This window comes from Pungitius pungitius, chromosome 6, assembly GCF_949316345.1.
Source record: "Pungitius pungitius chromosome 6, fPunPun2.1, whole genome shotgun sequence".
NCBI lineage: Eukaryota > Metazoa > Chordata > Actinopteri > Perciformes > Gasterosteidae > Pungitius > Pungitius pungitius.
Window position 1 is genome coordinate 5044189 of NC_084905.1, and position 27325 is coordinate 5071513.

Consider the following 27325-nt stretch of genomic DNA (forward strand, 5'->3'; position numbering starts at 1 on the left):
CAGCAACCAAACCTGCACGTCTCTGGACTGTGGGAGAGCGGGACGAGCATGCCAACTGGACACAGGAAGGGCCCAGCTGGGTGAAACAAGCTACTGAACCACGCCGTGACCCTTCAGTGAAGCCAACAACGCAATACAGTCCGACTGTACTGGACAGCTTCCAGTATCCAAGGGCAACTCAGTATTTGTAAGAGATCTCTTCATCTATGAATTGTGGAAAAAAACATTGCAAACAATGAAAGAAAACGAAAATCTCAGGTAGGAATACGCTTTGTCGCGCGGTTCTGGTTTACCATCTTTCTTTGTCTGCAGATACAACCACATTCAGCTGGTTGTGGGTTAATTAGCCAGCTGCAGTAACCCACAGACTATGACCTCACATCACGGTGGGGTGGGAGTGTCTTGAAAAATCGATCAAAGCGGCCAATCAAGTGCCTTATGCAGATATTATCTATATGTTATCTTACTGATCATTTGGATTTGACTGGAGGAACAGAATGGAGCGGCGAGCGTAACACCATAAAGCAAACAGGAGAAAGCTGCCTGATGACTCAGGGGAAGAACAAGAGGGAAAAGGGTGAAGCGATGATATGAGGAAACAAGGTGATAAGGAGAGGCGACAAACGGAGGATGCTGAAAACAACAGACGAGAGGCAGGGAAGACAAATCAAAGGCAGCGCAGCACTGCAGGAAGGTAGCTTACTGACACACACACACACACACTTCAAACAACTGAATGTGAGTAGTGGAAGCCAAGTCCAAACAATGACCTTCTTAGCCAGGTTGGAAGGAATCTATAATTCAAAGAATCATATTTTATCCTATCCATATTATATCCTTGATCACATTGATACCATTTCTCAAACAGTATGTTCATTACAAAAAATGGCTGAAAAAATACACTTTTCTGGTCAATACACAACAGTGCAGCAAATTAAGAGCAATAACCAGTTTGGGATTATAACACACAACAAACACACAACAAGCGTGTTTGATGTGTGTTAGTAGATGCTTGCCTTCTTGGAAATTGAAAAAACAAAACAAAAAATAAATCCATCGCTGCAATTTTTTGATTTGTCATTACTTAAAATACAGATCTCATCTGCAAACACAAGTTAGAATGAAATCCTGAATCAGCGCACATTTGAATGTATGCAAAAATGAATATTTTCCAATTTCAGACTCGATATGTTTTTGTAGATGCCATTATCAGCATCAACAAAAGTCTTTGAATAAGATTTGTAGTAGTCATTGAGTAAAAAGTAAAGAATGGATTAAGCTTATATTTCTGACAAAACTTCTGCAGGTTGATAGCAAAACCAACAAAGCACGTGGGTTGTTAGCGACATGGTGGCTCCCAGCTAAATATAAATGTAGGCATTACATTACACTAAAAATTGGGTTCAAACTTAATTTACAGGAATTTTACAACACGGGTCAAAGGGAAATGCAATTAAAGTAATTAAAACATTCAGTAACAGTACTGTATTTCTGCTGTGCGTCTTTAAAATTTTCAATGAATGAAACTCTTCATGTTCGCTGTTTGAAAGGAACTAGGATCACCTGGATCAACAGAACCTTGTGATGCAATATATTTGTTGACAGTGAAGACAAAATATTTAGAATTTCTCAAGCAGTGTACTTTGGCTCTAAATACCGTCGCTAAATGTTCATGTTTTGCACTGTCAGTGCATTGGCTAAAAGCACTTCGACATTTTAAACACAAGAAAAAGTTCTTGAATGGTGGCACGATGGGCTCATTAAAAGGGGTTCGAAAGCCTAATAAGTGAAGAAAACCATATAGGAGACCTCGTACTTACCTTCACTTTAGACTCCATTTGAGTGGGGCCATTGTGTGCACGTTGTGTTATTCTTTAATGAGCAGAGGGAACATTGTCATCAGAGGGGCGTTGTTCACATACCCACATATTACAGCTAACACACATTTGGACAAACCCATGAGGATAACTAGCTTGTTTCCACAACAACAAGCAGCAACCTGTCTGCCAGTTCTCTCTCAGTCTATCCCTTCATCTCATCCCTCTCTTCATTCCATCTCCCTCACGTCTTCCTCCCTCCATCGCCTTCAAGGGTCCATCGAGACACAAGGTGTTTTTCTGATGTCAGATGCGTACGTGCCTGCTGCAGTCTAACAGCTGCGTCCTTAATTTCCCTCTTTTCATCAGGGCTGAAGGCGTGTATTAGAGGCTACAGAAACACCTGTAATAACGATGCGAGACATGACGGATCGGACCGCCAACAATAAGGTTGCCGTGTACGCAAGAGTGTGTGCATGTCTACCCCTGGCATCATGATCCTTCGACTGTGTGGTATTCTACAAGCCGGTCTAGCAGCACTGAACAAAATATTAATGCATGCGCGCGCACACACACACACACACACACACACACACACACACACACAATATAAAACTGGGGAATTTTCCCCCACAGAATTATGTGGAAGCATTGAACCAATTAGTGGATAGAAAATGGCGCCTAAGCAGCAGTGACGTACATACTGGTGCACGCACAAAAGGAAAAACATCAATTCCATGCTGTTGCTTTAGGTTCAAGTTAAGATTTTTTTTAAAAGGTGTGCTTTCACACAGAGTCACCGATTGTAGCGGAAACAATTCCAACAGAAATGGGTTATGTAGTACATATAAAATGTCTTTGGGTGGGATAACATCACAACTGCAACTGATGCTCTGACAAATGTTTTCATGGGTGTAATGTAGATCAAAATGAAAGAAATGGGCGTGGTCCGAAGAAGCGAAGACAAATTTCTGCATTTCACTGGGATGATGGAGGTTTACCAACTATTTTAAATATCAGTGGCAGCAGCTTCGTCTTTGGACCCGAGTGAAAACTACTTGAAGATTCATACAGCAGTGACAACAAGTCTATTTAAAGCTCGCTCGGCTATCATTGTGTGAGTGCATGTGTGTGTGCGTTTGTCACAGCGCCCTTGCACATGCGCTTGTGGAATGTGTTGAGAGCAAGGCAAAACACCGGGTTGCCACAGCAACTTGCCAAGGCCGGGGACACAGGTGTCGGGTGTGTTATCAGAAGACAGGGTGAGGAAAAGCTATGAAAAATAATTTGTAGAGCAGGTGAAATTGCATTTTTGTGTCTTACTCTCAAAGATTGGCGGGAGACAAAGATTCCAAATGGCACAGAAGATTTGAAAAGAGTGGGACATGAAAAATGTAAACATTTGACATTTACAATCAGCATCCTCCACAGCTGATTTCAAAGGTTCTAAACATTTACAGTACATATAGGTGTACGTTTTAGTACTGTCCCATTTTGGAGCTATACTCGTCATTTCTAGGTGTGAGATCTGGTTGCTTCGAGGGGAAGTCAGAGTCTGGTCTCTGCTTCTTGTCGACTGTCAATTCTCTCGTTCTCTGTTAAATAATCTCTGTTCCTTCCTCTTTCCCTCTCACACTTGTTAGCTTTTGAATAAACTACAGTATTTCACATACACTCGCAAAAACTCGCCCTTTATCATCCTCTGACATCTTTCATCCTTCATCGTTGCACATAGTCTTGAAGAATATTTTGATACTATTCCGTTAAGTGACTCATTTGATGTTTTTCCTGTTTTAGTTTGACATCAGTACACACTGCACCACACACAGTCATTACAGCGAGACACAAAAAAAACGTTCAGCTGTGGAAAGAAGACGGATGGTTGAAAAAAAAGGTAGCATGGAGGAAGTCTTCCTTGGAAACGTGCACACACAGTGCCCTTTTGCCCTAAATGAAACAATAACACCTTCCCATCACCTCTGACCAGACTAAAATATAACATACACACATGGAGATATCATATCCTAATCAATAGGTGTATCATCATTTCAGCAGGGTATTAAGCGTATCAATAACTTGATTGTGATTAACAATATCCTGTCCATATCCATCCAATATATTTCTGTGGGAGGGGAGAGACACAACTAAGCATATTTTACTTTCCATATTTAAGAAAACTTGTCAGACAGAGACAAGGCAGAGTTTGAGTCATCTAAGTCAACAATGTATTGACTGAAGCCTATTAGTCAGACATTATCCACATTAAGCCGTTAATCCTCATTATCATCTGCAACACATCATTGTCAACCACGTCCCTGCTACTGCACGTTCACCTTGAAAGCAGGTAAGGGAGCCTTTGACAGCACGGTTTCACGTTGTGCTGAACGCTCTGGAATCCAACAGTTGTTCCACCAGCCTTGCATTTGGGAGCCGATATATTGGCTTGGGTCTGCTGTACTGCATACATTCATTTACAGAGGTCAGGTACGGATTCTGAATCCACCATTCCAGACTTGGGTCGATCCACAAGTGTATTTCCAATGCTATTTTAAAACTCAATACTTCTAAAAGCTGGACTCATGAGATGTTTAACCAAATCAGGTTGGAATAATGCAGCCCTTGCGTTTTCACCATCCTTTCATCTCTAATTAACCTCCTTCCACCGCAAAGCGTACTGATGCTCATCAATGGAAAAGATTCCGTGTTTCACCAACCAGTCCATAGCTGTCTGTCCAAAATGGGTGAAGAAATTAAATTCTTAATTATTTATTTTTTCATTATTGTCGGATTCAGATTCACCATCAGAACTGAAAATTTGTCATAATTGCATTTCTTCTAATATCCCATTCTAAACTGCTCGATAAGTCATTTGCCAACAATCAATATGTTGCTGCTTTGCATTGTTGTTTTACCCGGAGAAACAAAGGCACACTTCTGAAGGACGATACCCAAACAAAAACAAAGGAGATATGTTTCACCTCTGCTCGTCCACCTCCAGCTGAGAGCTTGCTATGCTGCAGAGACCGGATCAGCTGCACGGCTCAATAGACGTCTCCAACCAGACCAAAAGGTATAAATTGCATTCCAGATCTGCCAGTCCTTGGATCACGTCCTGCTTGGGGGGGCCTTTGCCAAAGTCCCTGCGAGTGTGTGGCATCTACATTTCTCTACTGCAGCTACGGAAGGACATTAATTATCTATCAAGTCACTGAGATACTTAATTGACCCACCTTCTGCTCACCAAAACAACGTGTTGTAACACCAGCTTTATGAAGCTGGGACAGTAACTACACATTTCACTAACGGTGCATTGCACAATAATAATGGACATTTACCATGCACTAAATCACTGTGCACAGGGTCCCGCTAATGTGCACTGTAACAACGGTATTGTCCACAAGAGATGCACCACAATTACAAGGAGCCAAGAAAAAGGCAGGCGAGATGTGCCCATCTCTGACAGAGGTGCATTTCTTTCTGAAAGGTCGAATCAAGGACCTGAGGCTGGCAGAGATCGGTGTACTGCTAAGTGGTACTGGATCGGGTCTGACACAAGAGCTGGACTCCTGGTACTTTAGTTGAAAGACAGTAGCTCCATGTAAGGCACACTGTGCCCTCTCCATGAACTACATCAGTTCTTATGGCATTCTTCCAGTGGCTACTTGCAGCATTCAAGAGAGGAAGCTCAGCATATAGAGAATTAGCTAGATGTTTCAGGTTTGTTGAAATCTTTATTTAGTTCAGTTTACAGCTTTGGACTTGAGAATAGAAACCGCCTTGTGACATTTTGTATCGATGACGGCCTGGTTTTTGCGCTGCATATCATTGACAGTACACCGTAAGACACTCCACAGATTTGGTATTAGTATGAAAACAATGTAAATGTTGTTGCGTTGCAGGTTGTTGCGAAGAGTGTGTGTGTGTGTCTGAGGGGGGACGAGTGCTGACCTTCCGTTCTTTGTCTCCATATTCCAGGCCCAGTGTATCCATGGCACGGACGATGGCAGCCAGAGATTGGATGGTGTTGCTGTAAACGACAGGCTTGTACTGCTTTACATCATCGCCAGAGAAACCGTCCTCATGGATGATCCTAAACACACACAAATACACACATTAATTAATCAATGAGTCAGTAGGAACAACACTCCCCTTCAGACTTCTAGACACAGTAAACGGGGATATGAAGGCATAGTCAGAAATAATAGGTGTGCGTGTGCATGTACAGCTAGTTGGCATAGTGTGCTCATCATTTTGTTCCTTATGTTTTGATACATTAACAGATTTGTGAATAAGGGAGCAGCACCACAAAGAAGTTTGGCACAATTACAAGAAGCAGTGGAGCTCCATTATAGATACAGTAATAGTAAGTTAGAGCTTTAAAGATATAAGATTTTGATTTTGAGGCGTTGTTGGGATGATAGGGTGAGGTAAATAAAGGGGAGAGAAGGTTTCTGATCAATGGGGGCAAGCGGTTTTAGAATTGTAGAATTGGGCTGAAGGAGAGTTACAACAAAAACACAAAAGACAGAGGGAGCAGATGAGGAGGGGGGTGGGGGGGTGGCCCATCACCAGTGGGCAAAGCTGACATTTAGGCTCACAGTGCAAGCAGAAGCCCATCCTGCTGTTTTAAATGTCATGCACACAAGGACACACCAGCAGACAGACTCAAAGGCAGTTAGACAGTTACCCGGGCAGACAAACTAGCAGCAGCAAGACACAGATGGACGAATCAGACCAAGTCAAACATGAGAGTTGACAGAGCGATGGGCAGTAAGAACAACAGACAGGGCACGAGAAACATGTTGACTGATCCGGACGGACGGATCCAGGTTGGGGCAACATTTTTGAGGGAATACAGACTGACAACATCTCTACACGAAAATGAACACGGGTCAACAAGACCTACGCTCAGAAAGGAGCGGCGATGGAACCTGGCACCTCCCTGAAAACATCTCAATTAACTCATTTGTGCATTTGTCTTGTCCTGTTGGGGATCTTGTCTTCTGACCAGGGTTGCAAAATTCCGCAAATATTCAAAGTTGGAATAACAGGAAAATAGGTTAATTACCGGGAATAAACTGGTGTATTTTAACAGTCTTTATCTTGTTTTGTCATAATATGGTAATGTGGTCTGCTCCTGCGCCGCATGTTGAAGTGTCCCTGAGCAAGACACCCAAACCCTAACTGCTTCCCAGGCAAATGTAAGCCATGGGTTAAAAAACATGAACATTGAATACAATAGTGTAGTGTAAGTCCACTTTTGAATATAAAATAAATCAAGCTTCTCAAGCCTCTGGGCCCTGTTCCTCGTACGTGATTCAACCAAGTCGATCAAATGTCCCATTATCCAGCTCAAATTAACGAGATGATTCATGTCGGGCTACCTTGGTTCCTCGAAACGCTGATCCGCGCTCTAATCGTCTCATTAGTTTGAACTCAATGTCAGTCATCAGGATAATGGCACGTGCGCGTCTTACGTTAAAGGCAGAAGAGTTGATCACTGAAATTAGGATTTTTTAACATTTAACGGCAAATAAACAAAGGAAGAGCGTCTTTTTTCTCAGCTGACGAGCAGGAGACGATCATGAACACGTATGGAGATAATGTGTATTTAAATCAATTCTGTCGTAGAAATTGAACGTGATTGTACATCTTTTACGTTGTTCATTCTGTACATCCATCGCAGTCTTCCCATCCTGGGCGAGGGATCCTCCTGTCTCTCTAAAGGATTCTTCCCTTTATTCTCCCCATCGAATGCTTTTTCATTTTTGGGGAGTTTTTCGTGTGTGTGAGGGTTTCTGGACAGAGGATGTCCCCTCTGAGGCCAATTTGAGATTTTGCCTCATAGAAAATGAAATGAATCAAATGACCATGGCAACAGTATGACAGACAGTGGGACTGTGAGAGACCGTGTGAGACTGAATGCTCCGGGGGAGTGGTGAACTAATCCAGCAGCTCAAAGGTTCAAGTTTTTTGATGTGTTGCTATGGTTATTTAGCCAAAGCTGCTTGGGGAACCGAAAAGCCTGATCTACGTCATCTCATCTCTGAAAATGATCCGGCTAACTCAGTTAGCCACGTACAAGGACCAGGCCCTTGGTCCGTTCAGGTCTACATCAAATTTTTTATGAGAAAAAAAACAAATACAATAGCTAGCTACATTCCAGACATCGTTAAGATAAAGTTTTGAATTACATTTAATTGTTCAGCCTTTCCTAGTAATTTCCAGTAATTACTTTTTAATCATGATAAGTCGCCCAACTCATGTTTTTTGATGGACCCCAACAGCCGCGAATAATCAAGGTGATGGTGTATTTTTGTGAGGACATACATACATCCTACTCTCACTGCTGTATACAAATAAACTTGGTATTAAAATAATAACTATTTTCCTATATAGGGCACACCGGATTATAAGGCGCATAGAATAGAAGATACTGCAGTAAAACGTTTGACTGGGGCTGCGTTATGCATCCACTAGATCGGGCCGTGCTAAATCAAACGTTATTAAGTGTTCACTCCCATGGTAACGTTGTTCAAACGTTAATGTGGATATGAACAATATCTCTGAACCTCCAACTTTCGTTCTTGATTAATGAAAACATTCTTGGCAAATGCTTTGGTCCATCTTGCACCGAGAGGCCGCGCTGGAACAGACGGTCACCATGGTATCTCTACATCTAATTGGTTACAAACCGCGTCTTTGGATTGGCTGAAGTTATGCATTCACAGAACCATAGAAGCCCATTTCTGCACTAAAGAAAGGGGATAGAAAGGGGAAAGGAAATGAGATAAAACGTCAACACACTAGAGCGACCTCTCGGTAACCGTAGTGGACCGTCTGAATCTGTGAATATCTTGCAAACTTTCAATACGGATTGATTGTTGGACAATTTAAATTATGAGATAATTTATGCACAGGCTCCTTCATAGTTCGGTAAAGTTGACTGTTGTTTGTAATTAATTAGATGTAGAGATACCATGGTGACTGGCTCCGCCCCCTTACTGTCAACAGCGAGCGGGCAGAAAACACCTTCGAGCGCGATCTCTCCTCGCGAGCAAGGAAGTCCACATTCTGTGAGCGAGCCAATATCTCGCGCGAGACCGACTTTTGCTCTCGAGGTGAGCTTTTGCTCGCAGATGTTTAATTTATGCACGCGCATAGTCCTTATTTGCAGCCATATATCTACACAGTTGCACAAAACTATGATCAATAAGATAAACGAATAAATAACAGAAATTAGACCCCTGAAAACTGTTGTACCGCTATCTCTATCTTTTGAACGTGAGACATAAAATGCATTGACATTCCCACTAGTTTCAGTTTAGAACAAAGGGGCAGCACTTAAAATACAAGCGATATGAATTGGCGTTTTTCCAAACGTGGAATTAAATTAACTCTCAAGGGAGAGTAATATATTGAGAGGATATATTTGTATGGACAATGTTTAAGCAGTTCAAAAGTTAGGGTCAACATTTGGTTGAGAGACAGGGCAGAATTGATTTCCTGGGAAGTGAACGTTAGCGTATTAAACTCGGGAGAGTGAACAAAAGAAAAAACACTGGAGAGCATCAAAAAAAAAGAGAACTTAAGTGGAAAAACCAAAGAAGCATTGCAGCAAGTGTTGTAAGTTGTGACCCAAGGACTTGTGTGTGTGGAGGGGGAGGGGGAGGGGGGGTGCTGGTCTGCTGACGTGAGCTTTCATGCATGAGAGCCGTTCTCATTACCCACTCTCCGAGCCCTTCTGTCAGCAGACAGAGCACCGCGTGTGTCACTGTGTATGTGTGTGTAATTTCTCATAGCTTTGGCACAATATGCATGTTGACCTGGAACGTAGTTTAGTTTCAAACAGAGACAGACAGATGGACAGTAGGACAAATATATGGGCAATTTAACCACAAAGTCATTCCATGATGTGGGGGGGTGGGGGGGGGGGCATAGAAGCAGGTGTTGCAATGACAATAAGCAATAATCACTTGGAAATCATTGTTATAGGTCATCTTTTGTTTGAGTCCATGTGAAACCATCTAATTGAGGCGTGGCCTTTGTGATGGAAAATTTCATTGTGTTAGTAATTTTACAATAACTAATGTAAGGCTTTTTTTACCCTTTCTATTTCAATGTACTATTGTATTTTCTTCGAAAGGGTAAGGCTACGATGTGTATGACATTGAATGTCAATTGAACCGTGAATGTCTCTGATGTTGAAGTACTAATCACGCTTGGATGGATGGTAGTCATTGTTTAATTGGTCAAGGATTTTGTTTTAATCCTTTGATGGTGAGGCAAAGTGAGAACAGCCACTCTTACCAGACGTCATGCAGCCACTGAAGTCACGTCCTTTCCGCCACATGAATTTAAGGCATTGTACATCTTTACCATTGATTGTCTCTCCCGGGAGAGGGATCCCTTCTCTGCCGTTCTACCTGAGGTTTCTTCCCCTTTACCCCCTGTTAAAAGGTTTTTATTGAATTGATTTTATAGATTTTTTTCTTTTCCGATGGGAGGGTTTCGGGGCAGAGGATGTCACATGTGTAAGGTAAATTTGTAATTTCTGGCTGTGTGTGTGTGTTTTTTTTTAAACAAGGTCAACATTTGGGTGGAAATGTATGTGTGCCTGAGCTGAAATTAGCATCAGACAGAGCTAAACAAGCAAAGGTGACTGACCAGCTTAACGGCAATTAAGGCAATTCAGCCCCATCAACTCGTGGGGTCAGGTACAAAACTTCTCCTTGGGAGACCCTAATTTTCTACACTTCCTGACTAAAGCATAAATTTGTAATTAAGATTCATTTTTTTTATAAAAACACAAAAGTATCCCGTAGTTCTTAAAAGTAGTTCCCTTTGTGTAAAAGGGACTCAGGCTCCTGCCATGTGCACGTTAAACAGCCCTGACATTGTATCTAACTAATGCCCAAAACTGTACATACCAAGGCCATACAGACGGTCAGTATCTCTAAAAAACTGCTTGAATCAAAAACAATGTCAACAACATTTTACTCAATGCAAGACTTGAAACACGTGCACGTACACATGCACACACGCACACACAAACACGTACTTCAACATGCCTGTCTCTCCCCTCTTCCGCATCATCCCCCACTCTCATATTTTTATCCTCACACCTACTCATGTGAACACACAAAGCCCACAAAACTACACAACTAAGTATCTATTTCTGTTCTGCACTGCTATTATCCAACACTGTTTGTCCTGACACACATACACACACAACACACGCACACACCCATGTGAGATGGGTTTTTTATCACTATGCTGTACATCCATCCACTTAGTTTGTGGTCTTTGTCAACAGAGCTCCTAGTCGTGACAAAGTGCACCCTGACAAACTCCTGTCAACACTACCGGACAGAGTTACTTGTGAGTGGTCAGGGGGGTGGGAATAAAGCCCCCTCCCCGACTGACATACGTACAAAGTGAAATGGAGGTATCAGCCGCTCCGTAACTGAGCACACATCCTATTATACATTTGTGTTACAAATCCCCCATAGTAGGTCTGTTGGTCTAGTACTTTGGTTCAAAGTGTTCCATCTCATCGGTTGAATAGATTCCCGTGAACTTGTCAATGTAAAAGGACCGATGGTTTCCTGAGGTTAAATCCTGATGATGATGAAACTCATTTTCTTCCCTTTTCAGGCCCAGGGACCCCCTTTGTCGTGTCTACAACTGCATAATAGTCTAGCTTTCAGTATTTAGGGTGTCCATTAGATATCCCTCCTAGGACAGGTCAGGGGTAGGGGGGGGGGTAGCAGGGGTGGGCAAACCTTTTGAATCGCGGGCCACTATGGGTTCTAAAATTTGACAGAGTACAAATGGTTCAAAAGTACAAAGTGTTTGTGTGAGCTAATATGAGCTGTTAAAAGCCAAATCCTTTCATGTAATGGTTTTTCACAAGTAACAAAGCATTTATTTGCAAAGCAATTCAACAAATTTGCAAGGGTGTAAAGCTCCGCTGACTTCATTCCGCCATAAAAAATATTTGTTTTAATAGTGCCAGAATTAAGCTATGAAACTGGAAATCTGGAAAGGATGTAGTTAGCAGACTAATCACAGCCTTGCGGGCTGCGTGAGCTCGCGTAGCTTTTGATGCAGGTTTATAAAAATGTTTTTTTTTTTAAAGGACAGAAAAGAGGTATTGTGACAGGTACTTGTTCACTTTTTGAGTCTAATAATGAATCCTTTGTTGGAGAGGAGTCCTGGCTCCAGTTTTGCTCATATGATGAGACTTCTTGTGCCAAGGGACCCGCTCTAATTCACACCACTTCAGGGGGGGTGTTAAGAGCTGCACACGCATGCTTTTAAACCTAGGTGGACTCGAGTAAAGAATAATTACAGTTCCATATTACATATGGGAAGACCTTATTAAATCTGTCTGCCATTAGCGCTCTGTTTCACTGTCACAAGTTATTTCCATCTGCTTCCCTCCTCTGCAAAGTTCTCTTTGATCCGGTATCCCTGTGACCCCCCCTCTCTTTATATTGCTTACCTAACATCATACTTGCTCCAGTCTCTTCCACTCACTGTCATCTTTTTTTACCCCTTCTCGCCCCTCATTCCTAATGATGTGTTTTCTCTTTTTAACTCCTCTCTGCTTCCTTTGCTTTTCCATGAGCAATTAATAATTCATTTAGAACCCCAGTGATGCACCCTTCCTCCCTCCCCACTGACTGATTTCTACAGGGAAACATATGCGCACTTGTACACACCACCTGCCCCACAAGTGCTCACCTGGCAAAGGTTAGTTTGCCAGTTGCCAGAGTGCAGTGTCACAATGTCTAACAATGCTAAACTATTGCACAAATAATCACACCAAAAACCTTGCATTGAAACTTCAATCCAGTTACTGTTTGTGGAACAGATACACGCTTTAAAATGTATATGCCAAATACAGTAAAAATGTTTTCATTTAAACCAGGTGGTAGCATTATGAACCCCTCCACTAATACTCCCATTGGAAGTCAATATTTGGTCATGTCATCAGTTTGAGTATGCTTATCGTTGGCCATGATGATAGAGCTGCTGATCATATATTGAACTACTTTGTTACTGTAAATTTGGCTCCTTGGCTCCTGCCATCGCACCTTTGTGCTTAATCAGTCAAGTGGGTACATTTCAGGGTGGATCTTGGCATCTTTGATTGCTTATTCAAAGATTGGTGAGATTGGCGGTTTGATCGCAGGCCCTGCTAACACATGGGTCCTTGTGTCCTTGGGAAAGACACTTTACCCCAACATTGCCCATGTAGCTGTGACTACAGTGTGTGAAGGATAGTTACTAATGGGCAGGTGGCCCTGTGTATGGTAGCTCCTGTCATCAGTGAATGGGTGTGAATGATGACATGAAGTGCTAAAGTGCTTGTTGTGGTCAGAAGACTAGAAAAGCACTTTATATTGTTTCCTCTTCCAAGCTACCTTTAAGAATAAATGTTTGTCTTTGTACTTCAACTTTGGTCTCTTTATTAAATTGCTACAATGCACCGTTTGTATTTTTTTATTGTGGTTTCCTGCTGCTTTTAATTGAGTCTATGCCATTTGTTGATGCTTTTTTCAATTTACCGGTACTGACAGACCTTGGCAACAAACATCTTTTTAGTCTCTGTTGCAAGTAGACTTCAAAGGATAGGAATGCATAGCTATATCACATGTGAAATGCAGAGAACACACAGGCCATTAAAATGTACAGAGTCTGCAATCTTGGTTAGCATTACAGAAAAGCAGGCATGCATAAAGTTATGTAAATTATATAGTGACTAATTCTGCTTTTCCAGTGGACGATACAATTAATGGAAGTGGTTTCTCTAGGAGCATTTGATAACATAAATAGCGATGCCTGTATAAGTCAACATGTGCTATGTTACAGGGAATTTAAGTGGTTGGTAGATGGATGGGTCCTCAACACTGTTGAAGGGATGAGAACGAGCAGAAAGACAGAGCAGCGGGACCACAGGTTTAATCAGGTCGCCCCTGATACAAGCTTTGATTGTAATTATTCAGTTCTCATCTTTTCCCCAGTGTCAATATTAATTACTTACTTTTCAACGAACGCAAGTAGTCCAGTTATCTAGGAGAGACAAACCAACGGAAACTTCCTGAATTCCAACAACCTGCAAGGGAAATGACTTTGGTCTGGCTAAGATGCAGCAAAACACTTGTGTTTGTCTTATTAGTGGAGACTAATGTTTGCCATCCAACATTTAAACTACCATAACATCCCTTAAACATGTTTACAGATGTTGCCCTGAAACATTTCCTAATATTTGGTGCAAACATCCAAGGTTCCCGAAATTCAAATGCTTTTATTCTTGCAAATTTCTCTTCACACTTGTGGTATAAACACAAATAAAAAAAGACTCTTACAGCTACAAACTCAGCCACATTCACCATCAGCTGACTTTATATCAGCTGAGTGGGGGTCACTGTAACAAGACTCCTTTGTCTCACATTGGAGCAAAGTGAAATGAAATCTGCCAAACAGGCCTAAGACACAAACACAACCGTATCTACATAATTAACAAAAACAGCATAAACAAGAAAAAACAAACTCAATTGCACATATGTGTACAAGCAAGAATGCAAGCACGCAGTCTCCCACAAAAGACCTTTGTTAGAAGCCCTGATTAGTGTGCGAACCGACAAAACACACACACACACACACACACACACACACACACACTTCTGTTTCATCTTCCAGAACTTTTTATCGTCAAACAGGATGTTACTACAGATTGAGTCCGTTTTCTCTTGTTACTGACCCAAAAGATGGACTTGACACACTAATTGAGAAATTCTACAAGAGAGAAAGTAAAATTCATCAAACTATTTATATAGCCTCCAGCAACATAATGATATATTCACATCATCACTAAATTACGGGACACACACACAAAGCCCAGTGTGTCGCAAGACATGTCAAGTAAAGAAATGGTATGTTCCACTTCAGGGGTGTGTAGAAATATAAAGTAGCATTTATGAGAACAATTAAAGAAGGATGCACGTTTCATCCCACAGAAAACTAGTGTAAATGAGTCACGTTTAAAGAGTCAACAGAATTAGATTGAAGTGTCTTAATTGGCTTTAGAGTCTGAGTTGGGGGGGTGGGGGGCACATTAGGGGAGCCAGCCTGCAGATTGGTGTTCCTAAAACTTTTTTGACATAGTTATGCCGTTACCAGGCACTGGTCATGTGGCATTTGATTTATCGACAAGACATTGGAGCTCTAAAATAAAAAAAAAAGTTTAAAAAAAATGTAAGACCAGCTCAACTTCTATTTACCTGATGTTCAAAGTGTGAAACCAACCAAGTGTCTATGACGGTCAAATGCTGTTATTTACTAAATGCAATTAGGGATCAAACACTAAAACACACTCTGTGATAACACACACACACACACACACACACACACACACATCATGAGGTGTTTCATTGCAGTTATTTCACAACTCACTGAGCCAGCCAATGGAATCATTCCGTCAATGAGCACGCCCATGATATGCTTAACCAATGAAGGATGACTATCTGGATGACAGACTTTTTCAGATGACCAGTTACAGACCGTCTCTTCATGCAACACTTGAGTTGGTGCCAACATGCCGCCCCCCCCTTGTCCTTCTTTTTTTGCTCTTGATTTTCTCTCCTTGTTTCCAACCATCGCTGGAGAAGGAGGGTAATAATTGTCGAGGATAACAGAGTCCAGAGGAGCAGTACTCTTTGCACCCTGACAACCATGCCCCGATCTCCCTTTGCCACTTCTTCTAGCTCGCCTAATAAGTGAGAATATGTTCTTTCACTTGCCAATCTCTCTCCCCTCTGGCACAAAATGGCTTCGCTTCTCTCCCTCTTATCTACCCAACTCCCTTCACCCTTACTCTCGCTCATCCTGATTTTTTCACACTCCAATGTGTCTTTACCATTTGAAAAAAATCAGTTTGCTTTTTTGGTTGCTTATACCAGTGATTCTACTCTTTTTTTTCTCACTTCATCACCTTCAATAAAAAGTCCTATCTTCTCCACTTATGGACCACTCCCCTCTCTCTCTCTCTCTGTGTGTAGAGAACATTTCCTTCGTTTTAACTCCCTTTCTGACTTCCTTCATCCATAACACCCCCCTTTATCCCTCCGCCTGTGTGCACAAAACACCACCACCTCTTTCCCCCCTCCTTCCCTTCCCCCTTCATTTTGCTCTTCTGAGGCTTTAACCTAATTATCTCCTGTTATAGAGAGATCTCTCTCGGCAGCCGTGAGGGACGGACAGCGTTTGTTCCTCCGTCGGCCAGTCGCCTCGGATCACGTCAGCGCAGCACAACACACATTCATCCATTGTGATAGCAAGCCTGGGATGAGGAAAAGGAGTAAGACAGAGGGTGTGATGCGTGTACGTTGCACACAAGGCCACCGACTGAATGAATGAAAATCAGATGCTTTTTAATTTGAAATATTCTGGGGAAGTGCTTTGCCTTGTTAAATGGGTGACAATGAACAAACAAAGAAAAATGCATCTTTTATAAAGAAGGGATGATTTGTGTTAAACTTTGACTCAACATTATTTTGTGAGCAACAGAAGCCATCTCTATCTATTCAGCACCAGTGAATATAAGGGGGTATGATGCAGGCAGTTTACAGTTTGTAAACTTGTGCACAGGTTGTAAACTGCAGGTGAATTATTTTTCAATCATTAACAGATTTAATCGAGTACGAGAAGTTTTTATGGTACGACTCCTTTAAATATGAGGTGGCCTGGATCTCAGTAGTAGTTTACGCTACACAAGTTGATGGTATTTTAAGGGATTTGCCGGCAAAATTTCAAACATGATAAATCTTAGGTGTTTTGGACATTTTATCAATACCCTAGTCTGAGTCATACATTAAACATAATGCAACCTGATAGTATCCTTTTCAGTGTTGTCTTACAAACTATGCCCCAGTCAGTAACAAACACTTGTTAGAAGTGTGTACTTTTGAAAGTACACCAAGTTGAAATCACCCTGATGACATCACCGGGTGATTTGGTGAACTTTGGAGCTCTCCATTGTAGCCCATTTTCGACATGTTTGTTTGCAGACAAAGTCGTATCAATCATGACGAGTCAGCTGAACGCAAAGTGTATGAAGTTTTTAGCAAAAACCAACTGAGTCTGTCGTTTAAAAAAATGGAAACCGCTATGCTGATAACTATCGTACAGAGCAAGAGCCTAAACCAGAAGGCAACTTATACTGCATTTTGAAAAGGAAGGTCGCACTAAGGCCTTTAACCTCTTCCCCCAGGTTTCACAGTGGCTGCGACAAGCAATGGCCCCCATGGCTCTGCTCAATGTAATGAAAGTACTACAACATTAAATGATTTTTCTCACACACTGAACACTGCTTGAGAGGTCAGTTGACCAGATGGGCAACGAGAGAACCTTTGCACACGTCTAAGCACACAGGCACCTTAAACAGATGGTGTGACACACACACACACAACACTGTTCCCTTTGGTTGCTTAAACTGTCCTGTTGCTTCACACCTTTCAAACCATTTGTTCACACACAGCTATATCCCACTCTCAGTTCTCTTTATCCCTCACACACAAACTATAACCCACTCTCAGTTCACTATATTTCACACACAGACTACATGACATTACCGGTCATTTCGCTGAGACTTTTATTCAAAAGCAAAGACAATAAGTGCATTTCAGCCATAAGGATACAGACTACAAACGTACCTGTGCTCACCTCGGATATATTATTAGTGCTTCGCCATGAGTCACTGTCACTCAGTGATTGCATCACCTAGGAAAGCAGTAAAGTGTGTTTCAAAGGAGTTTTGGTACCGTATTCCCAGACAAAATCCTTTCAAAAGCACATTGAAATGTACTTTCTCCAAGTGAACTTATAAAATAGACAGATCTTTTTGTGCAGGCAATTAAACACTTACTTTCACAGCCACAACACGGCAGCTCAAAACATAAAAAATACCAATCCAACCCCTGCGCGAGCTCACAGACACACACACACACACACAAAATTGGCCACTTGAATACACCCTAGATGTTCAAAGGGAAAAAGAAAAGAAAACGGCAGTGAGGGCTTCCTGCTCCTCTGATGCGGTTCCGGAAATAGCAGAGTGTCTCTGAACAGGAACGCTAAGGCTTCCCTCACAGGGTGCTGGCCACCACTTGAAAAGTAGCTTCTCTCTCCATAATATCAGGATTCTCTTTACGGGAAAATCAGACTCGACTGTTCAAACGTGGCAGTGCTCAGGGCTAAAATGACACGGTTGCAACATTAAGCACAGTTTTTAGTTAAAAACATCTTAAGCATGCATAATCCCCTGTTGTTTGGGCCTGGCAGGGGAAGGTCCGTTACTGCAACACAGTTTGGACTGAAATGCCAACACCCAAGAAGTTATTCCGGCTCGGACGACGACTGAAAAGGTGGCACTTCAGCACCAAGTTAGCACACAAGCTGCCCGGTAAAAAGCTTCAGGCAACGCCACTACTGATGAATGATTGCCAGTGCAAGTAATGAATCACCTCCTCAGGAACATTCTAACACATTAGTTTAGATGTTTAAGCTGCCATCTTTTCCTCCAAAAGATAACATAACGGATATGGAAATTCATCAACTCATGCAAAAGCACCCTTAGGAATATGGACACATGGCTGCAAAGAGGTTGCGTGGTATGAGATCATATGAAAAAAAACACTGGCTTTCTCCTAAAGAAAGACAGTAAAATGAATTTATTGGTAGTCACATCTTATGATGTGTATTTGGTGTAACAATAACGGTAAATCTGTAATAACCTCATGCTTCACTGCTTATTTTCTTTTAGAACCCTGTATTCATCCAGGTTTGTCCCATTAAGCTTGATTTGTAAAAGGATACCTCACCAACAATAGCACTCTATAATATCTACAACATTTGCATAGTAAAACTTCTGCCTGTACGGACCAAAACATTATGAACATTCATTTACGTCACTCAGAGTTACATAACTGTGAGATATCCAATGGTAGAATTCAATCAAGGAATTCAGCTGTGAAGGTATTGGCCTACTTGTATTAAATTCCCTGGGAGCATTTGTCGGCCATTGTTGTTGGATGACCATCAACAGCTGAGAAACGGCTCATCTGGATTCACTGAACCACGTCCTTGTGTCGTATGTCCGAGTAGGACCACAACCGTTATCAGCTAAAACGCACTCGCCTGTCTGTAAATGACGCAGCAAGGGGTACTGAAGAGAATCCTCATGTCACGACTGGATTATGGATCAAATGACAGGGGTTGGGGGGGGGGGGGGGGTCTTGAGTAAATCCTGTAGATATAGGATTATTCCAGCGAAATAGTAAATAAAAAGGTGCTATTAAGGTATGATATGGCTGCACAGTCACTTCCCTATAGCACTAACACTATGACGCAAACATTATTGTGCCATAGGAGGAAAGGGAGAGCGTTAATGAAGTCCCTAAACGTAATGCTAAGTACCACAGGTACAGGGGTGAAGCCCGGAGCACCGTGGTAGTGTCTTATGAGCGCTACATGAGACTCACCCCCTGGTTAGTAGGTAGGCCTCGACAGAACCTGCCACGGTACTCACATGAAGGCGCTGTACGCTACAGCAGCCAATGGCTACTGATGGTGTTATAACAGAGAAGCCTTTTCGTATGTGGGTTAAACAATAATAAAGTTGCAATTAGTGAGGCAGAGGTGTTTAATTGATAAATTAAATTAATATAACGTAAGAACTATTTCCGCAAGACGTTGACAGGAAAATTATGTGAGAAAAGACTGGGTTTTTTGTGAGCAATAAATGATTCAGTTGCCAATTTCATGAAATGGAGACACATTGAGAAGCTGAATCATGACTGTATTTTTGCAAGAGAAAATACTAATTTAAACATAACTGTGTAGGATTTAGTGCCATCACAAAGTGAGGTTATAGATAAGAACACTGAACAAATACCGTATATATAAATTACTGTTTAGTGCATATTGCTAACAATAACTAGACTACAAAAATAAGCTTGTTAGTGTGAGAAGTGCCAACTTAAATTTGCCTCAAATCTAAACCATTCAAATTGAAGCAAAGCTGAAAGCAACCATCTCCGTAAATGCCACTTCTAATACGATTGGACCGGAATGGGGATGAGTTTTTGGACACAGAGATTACAGAGTACATCTATATGAAAAATATTATATGTATTTTTCTCTCCATGCAATTTGTCCACCAGCAAAACCGTGCTTATTAGACACTTACTTCATCTGTTTGACGATGGTGCTTTTCCCTGACTCTCCAGCACCTGAGGGATGAGAGATAAGAAGACAATGTAAACATGTGTATGCCGGTGTATGTGTGTGTTTGTGTGAGACAGAGAAAGATGGAGACAGGAGTGACAGAGAGAAGGGGGTGGGAGAGCGAGAAAGGAAGGGAGAATCAGCCTCTCAAAATCCTAAGTGAACACACACACACACAGCAGCAATAGGGTGGAGATGGGAAGAGAGAAAAAAAGATGGAGAAAGTGGCTGCACCCATTCTCCTCGAGCATCCTGCTTTTTTCATCCATCTGTTAATTTAGTCAGTCAACTAAATGACACATGAAATCCTTGCATTCTGCCCCCCTTCCTAATACTCGGTCGTGCACTGACGTAGTCTCCACCTTTTACCCACCTGGCACATCTTTGAGGGATTAAAGCGCATTATAGCAGGTGGCCTTAATGATGTAATGAGCGGACCGGGTGGGTTTGGAAGGCAGAAATCTAAGTCGACGCCGCTTTGGCTGTTTTTGGTTAATACAGTGGTTTTAAATTAGCGGATGTTTATGTTGTACATAAAACCAATTTCCACCGTTATGCTGATGTTTAGAGGAGGCCACACCTTGGTGTGGAGCGAAGCGTCTTACCGAGCAGCAGCAGTTTGACGTCTTTGGCCGCGGTCACTCCGTCCTCCTTGAGGTTCTTCTCGATGGCTTTGCTCCGGTCCAGAGCCGCCCTCTCCTCTGCGCTCAGAGTACATCCCATGGCTAGAGAACACAGCTTGATAGCTTAACCGGTACCGGGACCCACGGGGAAAAGAGGGAAACTACAACAAAATGGGGATTCAACGAGACTTGCGCGTGGGACCAAAACTGGTTGCAAATATTTTTCTTCTTTTTTTGTTCTTTTTTTTTTTTTCCTCCTCTGGTCTCGGTTATTTTCCTCCTCTGCGGTGCCTCGGTCCGTGTCTCTCAGGGCAGCTCCCTCGCTCGTGCTCTCTCAAACCGGGAGTACGGCACCGTTAACGCATTTAAATGGAGGATCCTCTCGGTTTGGTCCGCAGCTCAAATACAACTCGACGCAACCCCCTGCGGTTGTGTTCCGTTTCTCAAGCGGGGCCTCGGTGCTGCCGCTCCGTCCGTCTCTCTGCTGTCGTTTCAGTCGGTAAATCACGGTGCCGGTGCTCTTCCTCTCCGCTCGTCGTCGGTAGGGTGTGCGCGCCTGTGTGTGCGTGTGTGCGCGCCTGTGTGTGTGTGTGCGCGCGTTACTTGGCGGCGGTGAGCAGCGCTCTCATCGTTTGATTCCGGGACGCTCTTCCTCCGTTTGGCTCCTCCGAGGCGGGCGGCGGGGACTCTGACTGGGGCTGACTCTCGACTGCTCCGGCAGGGGCTCGGTCGTTCGTTAGGTCGTCCGTTGAGCTGCAGGTTGCTGACGTCAGAGCAGTGAGCAACAGAAGTGGGGAGAGAGGCAGAGTGCTCGTGATCCAAGTGGCGCCGCCTGCTGGTGCGTTGTAGTAGTTGCGATTCATCATAAGGGATTTTAAAGAAATGAAACCCCCATTAACCTCAAAACTGTGCATACACAGGTTATGACGTAATGGGTGCTTGCGGTCACAGGTGTGCGAGTAACTGAGGCAGTCAGAGCCAAAGGGAGAGGAGGGGAGAGGAGGAGGGGGGGGGGGGGGGGTGCTAGAAAATTCCATTTGACAGACTCGAAAACATGTCTCTTTCCAGAAATTATGATCCGGTATCTGGCTCAAGCTAGTCCAGAGATGTAAATAGCACTAAAGGGGAGGACATTTTTTTATTTTTCGTTTGCAATTGTTTGAAAATATTAGTAGTAGTCTGCACAGTTAATCTTAAAGGTGAAAGGTGATTGCATCACCTATTGCATATATATATATATATATATATATATATATATATATAAAATTGGTCAAGAAAGCAAACATAAGACTAGAGAATCGCACTACGGTCACGTGACCTCTAGTCGACACCCCAATGCTAAAAGTGGATTAGAATATGAACATATTTTTAGTAGTCTCTGTTAGCACCTTTACTACCAGTATTAAACACAGACCTTACTCCAAGCAAAAGCAAAGTGCAAAAATGTTGACTCATTTGTTTGTTTTAGAGCTCTCATGGAATGATATTCGCCTATGATTTTTATTTTTTCTGTGGAAAAGGGACAATTGAAAGTAAGATCATTGTAACTGGTATGAATTAATTTACATGATGTTCACAAATGTTTAGCTCTTCATTTGTCATACATATTATCCATGTTAGCAGCAAGGTCATATGGTACGGCAGGGCATATTTAAATTAGTTTTCATTACCATAACATTTGTTGCACACACTTAATGGATGAAGTGTCTGAGTTTCCTCATTCCATGAGGACGAGGCTTTTGGTTTGTGTGAAATGATTCTTGCAAAAGCTTCTCTTTCACCAGCTTCAGCTGTACTTTGTGTTAAAAACACTAATAAATTGTAGCACTTAAATTGTACTGTGTTATCTATAGCTGTAAAGTTGTAAATTGGTTCATTTGATAAAATTGCACTTTCTTGTTTCTTGTTCTTCTGAGTTTGTATCCTCATGGTTAAAATGCACTTATTGTAAATCGCTTTGGATAAAAGCATCATCATAATGGCTTGTGATGTAAGGAATGACAAATGTTAGCATGCATGCAACATTAGTATAGTTGAAGGTCAGTTAATCTTTTACAAAGACTTTATTACCTAATGGAAGAGGAGTTCATATGTTTCTCTGTTATTCGTTGTCGGCCAAAACAAAACACTTTGTTTATATGGCCACCTTGCAGACCGATGTTTAATGATTCATTCAGCCATTTAAATACTAACTCAGATCATTGTCATCTCCGAAAATGAGTTTGAATCATCATCTTCAAATATAATCACCATAATTGTATTTTACATAAAACATTTCTTGAGGCACTCAAAACTGTAGTGTAACTGTTTGTGCTTTTTGCTAATATATAAAATAATCATCTTTATATGTATATTTTTTTCTTGATGTTACTGCAAACTGTACTAGAATATTCATTAAATATTTGTTTAATTAACAATCATCTGTTGGTCCTTGCAGCAGTGATATCTAGTACTTGCATATTTTGGGTTTCCAGCCCATTCAGACACTGTTGGGTTGAGTTTACGGGCTCACATTTGCCCCCACCTATGAAACCCAAGACAGCCATCTCCAACAAACACACTCACACAAGCTGAGCATACGCAGCCCTGCCTGCAGGACCTGCAAGAACTGGCAGAGAGCCAAAGTGAACAGGGACAGGAAGTCAAGCATTTGCTAACTAGTGTGGTAGCCACATCCTGGTGTGTTTTAACGGAAGTCTATTTCGAAACATCGACAGACGTCAGTGAAAAGCGTTCACGTACGAACCTGTGTAGATCCTGTGCCATTGTGTCCGTCCAAGCACATTGGAGGAAAAGCACTTCACCTTTCAGTTCATTACGACATGTCCATGGCAGAGAGGTGTGGATGTTATGGTCTTTCTGACACAACCATTTTATCATCATCTTCATCATCATGACGTACAACCTCATGTATTGATGAATGGTCACATCTGCATGCTAATATGCCTGATGATGATGCATGAAAAGGTTTAACAAGTGTAATCGTATTTATGAGCAGGCTAATACATTAAACTGACTCTTGATTATACGTGGGCCCATCGGGATATCAATGAATGAAGATGTTATCAATGAAGAAAGAGAAGTGTCATGCTGTGTGCAAATTTAGACCACGGAATTGTTGTTTATTTATACACAAGGGACCTTGAATATTGAGAGAAAAACCTCATAGAAACCTATGCAATATCTTTTAAACATTTCCTCTAAACCCCAGGAGACCCCCCCCCCCCCCCCCCCCCCCTCCAATGTCTGGGAAAAAAAATATATGGATATGGACCATAGGGGTGGACCAACTGACTTTGCAATCCATGGAGCTACAAAAGCGATGCCGAACAGAAGCGGTGAAACAAACAACTTCAGCCTTCTACCTGTGTCCCAGCGGCCTCATCAGGTTTGAATAGTCTAAAAATAACCCTACTGGGCAAAGCATTAGCTGAGCTGACAACCCATTTTAGGCATTGAATTGTGTGTGCAAATTTAAATACTTTCAACAATGAATATTTGTGAGACCTGGGTATAAGTCAGTGAAGGCAAGTCATGTTGCAGCTATTTCAGAAGCATCCCATTTCTGCACAATATATGTGGATTGTTTTTTATGGAGCATGCCCAATATTCACTGATATATATATATATATATATATAATATAATATATAATTAGAGACAAAGAGCTGAAAAACACATTAGATGAGAAACTGCGCAGGCAGCAGGCAGTATTTCAATTGCATTCTAACCTGTTTAACCCTTGTTTGCAAAGGGAAATTAATAATAGCACAGCAAGTTGTGCTGCACGTTGCAACCCTCCTGAATCACCTACAAACATTTTGGAAGGAGAAAAAATTACCGTACAATTGAATGAATAAAATAAGCTTGTCACCAAAGATTTTACCTGCAAGAAAAACTGCAGGGAACAGATTAACACGGTATGTTAATAACTTTCAATCATTGGTATTTCAAGTGGACCATCTTCTATCAGTGATACAAAAAGACACGGGAGGCACACAGAGATGATGCTGGAATAAATAAACAGTCCGATCATACTTTATCATTATACCAGTCACAGGAATAACACAGTCTCTGTACTTCAATATCTTTTTTGGGTGTACTGTTAATCTTCCCCTCAGTCGTTTTGCAGGTTATTGTGTATGATATGTATCCATCAAGGCCATATTCAAGACAGGATTATTTTCTAAACGAGTCAGCGACGTCGACATAATAAACTCGCAAGCGACCGTTTTCACTCCGCTGATTGCTTTCTGTCTCAGTCTGAAATATGCGACCGGTCATTACCGACAAGGTGAAGATTGTTAAGAGTATGACCCCATTAGCATTTTCAACTTCAGGCCCGCCATGCCGGAGAGAAAAGCTTGATAGGAGTAGCAGCTGTAACTAAGGTAACCAGGGCTTGGCAAACACTCATTTAGGTGTGTGCCTTTACGGTTAGCGGGAATACGCCATTACTGCCCTTCCGATCAAAGGAAAGGGAAATGGGTTTTATCTGCAGAAAGCAAAGTGTGGGAAACAGGGCTAACTGGATGTGTCAGGATAGAATTTGCACTCCTCGGTCTGGGGCTTTCAAAGAAACGTGGTTGAAGATGTAAAGAGGTTGATTAAATAGGGTCAGTATGATGTGATGGAAAGAAAAAAAAATAGACAGGCCCAAAGAAGAGGTGGTGCGAGGATAAAATGGGATAGTGAGCATTGCGGAGGCAGAAAGAGGCTCTTAACGTGATATCTCATACACGCAGAGCACTGTTCAGTAAATGTGAAAATAAATGGAGTCTACAAAGGGAAGAATGGAAATGTTTTAACGGTAGTATTATTTGTTAATGTGATACATCTTAGCAGAAGTAACTGTAATGAGACGGACATGGGTTGGTGATTTTAGCACCACTAGCAGGTTTTGGTTCATCCTATGAAAAGCTTAAGGTATACTCAATGGACTGGATGAATATTTGGTACAGGTCAAGAATGTCCAGCAAACACTTTCCCCTTCAGCCAATGAGACTGAGCCAAAACATCACGTTCTCAACATGAGGCTGCTGAACACTTCTTGATTTGTAGCCCTCATCCTCAACTTGGGTGGCCATTTGGCTTTGATGTAACCAGGTGACGGGAAAGGACTCCATCAAAGTTTCCATTTTAGGGTGGCAGGTATTACAGCTGTAAGCAGAAGCAGAGCACTTCAGCGCTGACTGATGTGGGGTCGCGGGGCCTTCTGAAGTAACACTCATGCTTCCTGAGATACGTCTGGACAGTTTGGAAAGTTTGAGTCCATTACAAATGCGTCTTTAAAGAGCAGAGGATCATTGGAGAAGATGGTGTGACGTGTTTTGTTTTTGCCCATCACAACAGCAACTATTTCTATCTGGTTTTGTTTGGGGTTACATAAAGGAGAACAATTATATTAACTGTCGAACAACAGCTGTTAATGGATATTTTTGGTTACGCTCATTTAATGAATCCTTTTGTACGCTTGGACTTTAGTGAGTGGGTTGGGTAATTATTGTTTGTTTTGTATCTGTCTGTCCAAACAAATACTCAAATACTATTTTGAGGAACAACAATACATATAAAATATGATTAACTGATATAGTAGTTGCAAATACATTTTAATTGACACGTCGTAATTTTCTTTTGCAAACCAAAACATGGAAAATGTTCATAGATATTTAGAGAGGATAACAAGACCGATTTGGAACAGTCGAACTACAGGCGCTGCTGAAATGGATTTGAAAGATCCACATTCTCATTTAAACACCCACAGCAAACGAATGATGATTCATGTCATTCGCCTCTTTTGTTGCTATGAATATACATAATATGTCTGTATGTTTAAGTGTACCAGGAGAGATGTAAAAAAAATAATCAAAACACATTGCAGAGGAACATTTTATGTCTGGAAATTTTCTTAAATGATCTTTTTTGATTTTTTATCTATGGAAAAAGGATGAGCGGTAGACCGAAGGCATCCAGCCAAACTAGCTGCGTGTTGATTTATTACATTGAGAACTGTCAGTCATTGTTGATTTGATGCTTGTGAAACAAACCACTGACATATTGAGTCAATTATTTGAGGCAAAACTGAGCCCAGTTGATTACATTTCAAGAAGTGGGGGAAGCCTGCATGGAGTAATATGACAGGGACGACAAGCAATCAAGTAAACAGGCGATGACAATAATAAATGATGGGAGTGATTATTGTAACGCTTTAGGAAACTTGCACAGCTTACTTTTATATCTTTTGATTCACTTTAATATCTACAACTGCGATAGTTGTCGTAAAAGTCAAAAAGAAACACAGCGAGAGGACATTCCTGTGAGAATGCCGTCGTTGGTGTTGGGCTGGACCATAGGAGAGAATACTGAGAGGACAAGTGGACCAGTTCAAAGTTGTGTATTTAATGGACACCAGAGGTAAAATAAGCATAGGTCTGGGTTGACTGGGCTTTGGAGTGGCGTCGCGAGGCTGCTGGGTGACAGGCTGGTGGATCCTCGGAGAGACGGCAGAGCCCACGCTCGGACGAAACAGGGTTAAACAAGGTCACACGCAAACAAGTAACTGACGGGTTCATGAGCCGTAGCAGTGGTGCCGT

General features: G+C 41.9%; 2 protein-coding genes across 4 annotated transcripts in view; one reads left to right on the forward strand and one right to left on the reverse strand.

The window, feature by feature from the left end:
- The window catches only part of gnao1a (guanine nucleotide binding protein (G protein), alpha activating activity polypeptide O, a), a 65089-nt gene extending 43562 nt beyond the window's left edge, over positions 1–21527 (reverse strand). The window contains exons 1-3 of one of the 3 annotated variants that reach the window (XM_037451161.2): positions 20717–21526; positions 20074–20116; positions 5766–5907 (exon numbers count right to left, since the gene is read on the reverse strand). In XM_037451161.2, coding sequence (XP_037307058.1) covers positions 5766–5907; positions 20074–20116; positions 20717–20834 — 303 coding nt within the window. In that variant the 5' untranslated portion in view covers positions 20835–21526. Of the gene's footprint in view, positions 1–5765; positions 5908–20073; positions 20117–20716 lie in introns of all 3 variants that reach the window. The other 2 variants (XM_037451159.2, XM_037451160.2) reach the window with 2 other exon arrangements.
- LOC119195887 (histone H2AX) overlaps positions 1–27325 on the forward strand; it is a 207132-nt gene that overhangs the window by 135679 nt on the left and 44128 nt on the right. The gene's annotated exons all lie outside the window — the stretch shown is intronic.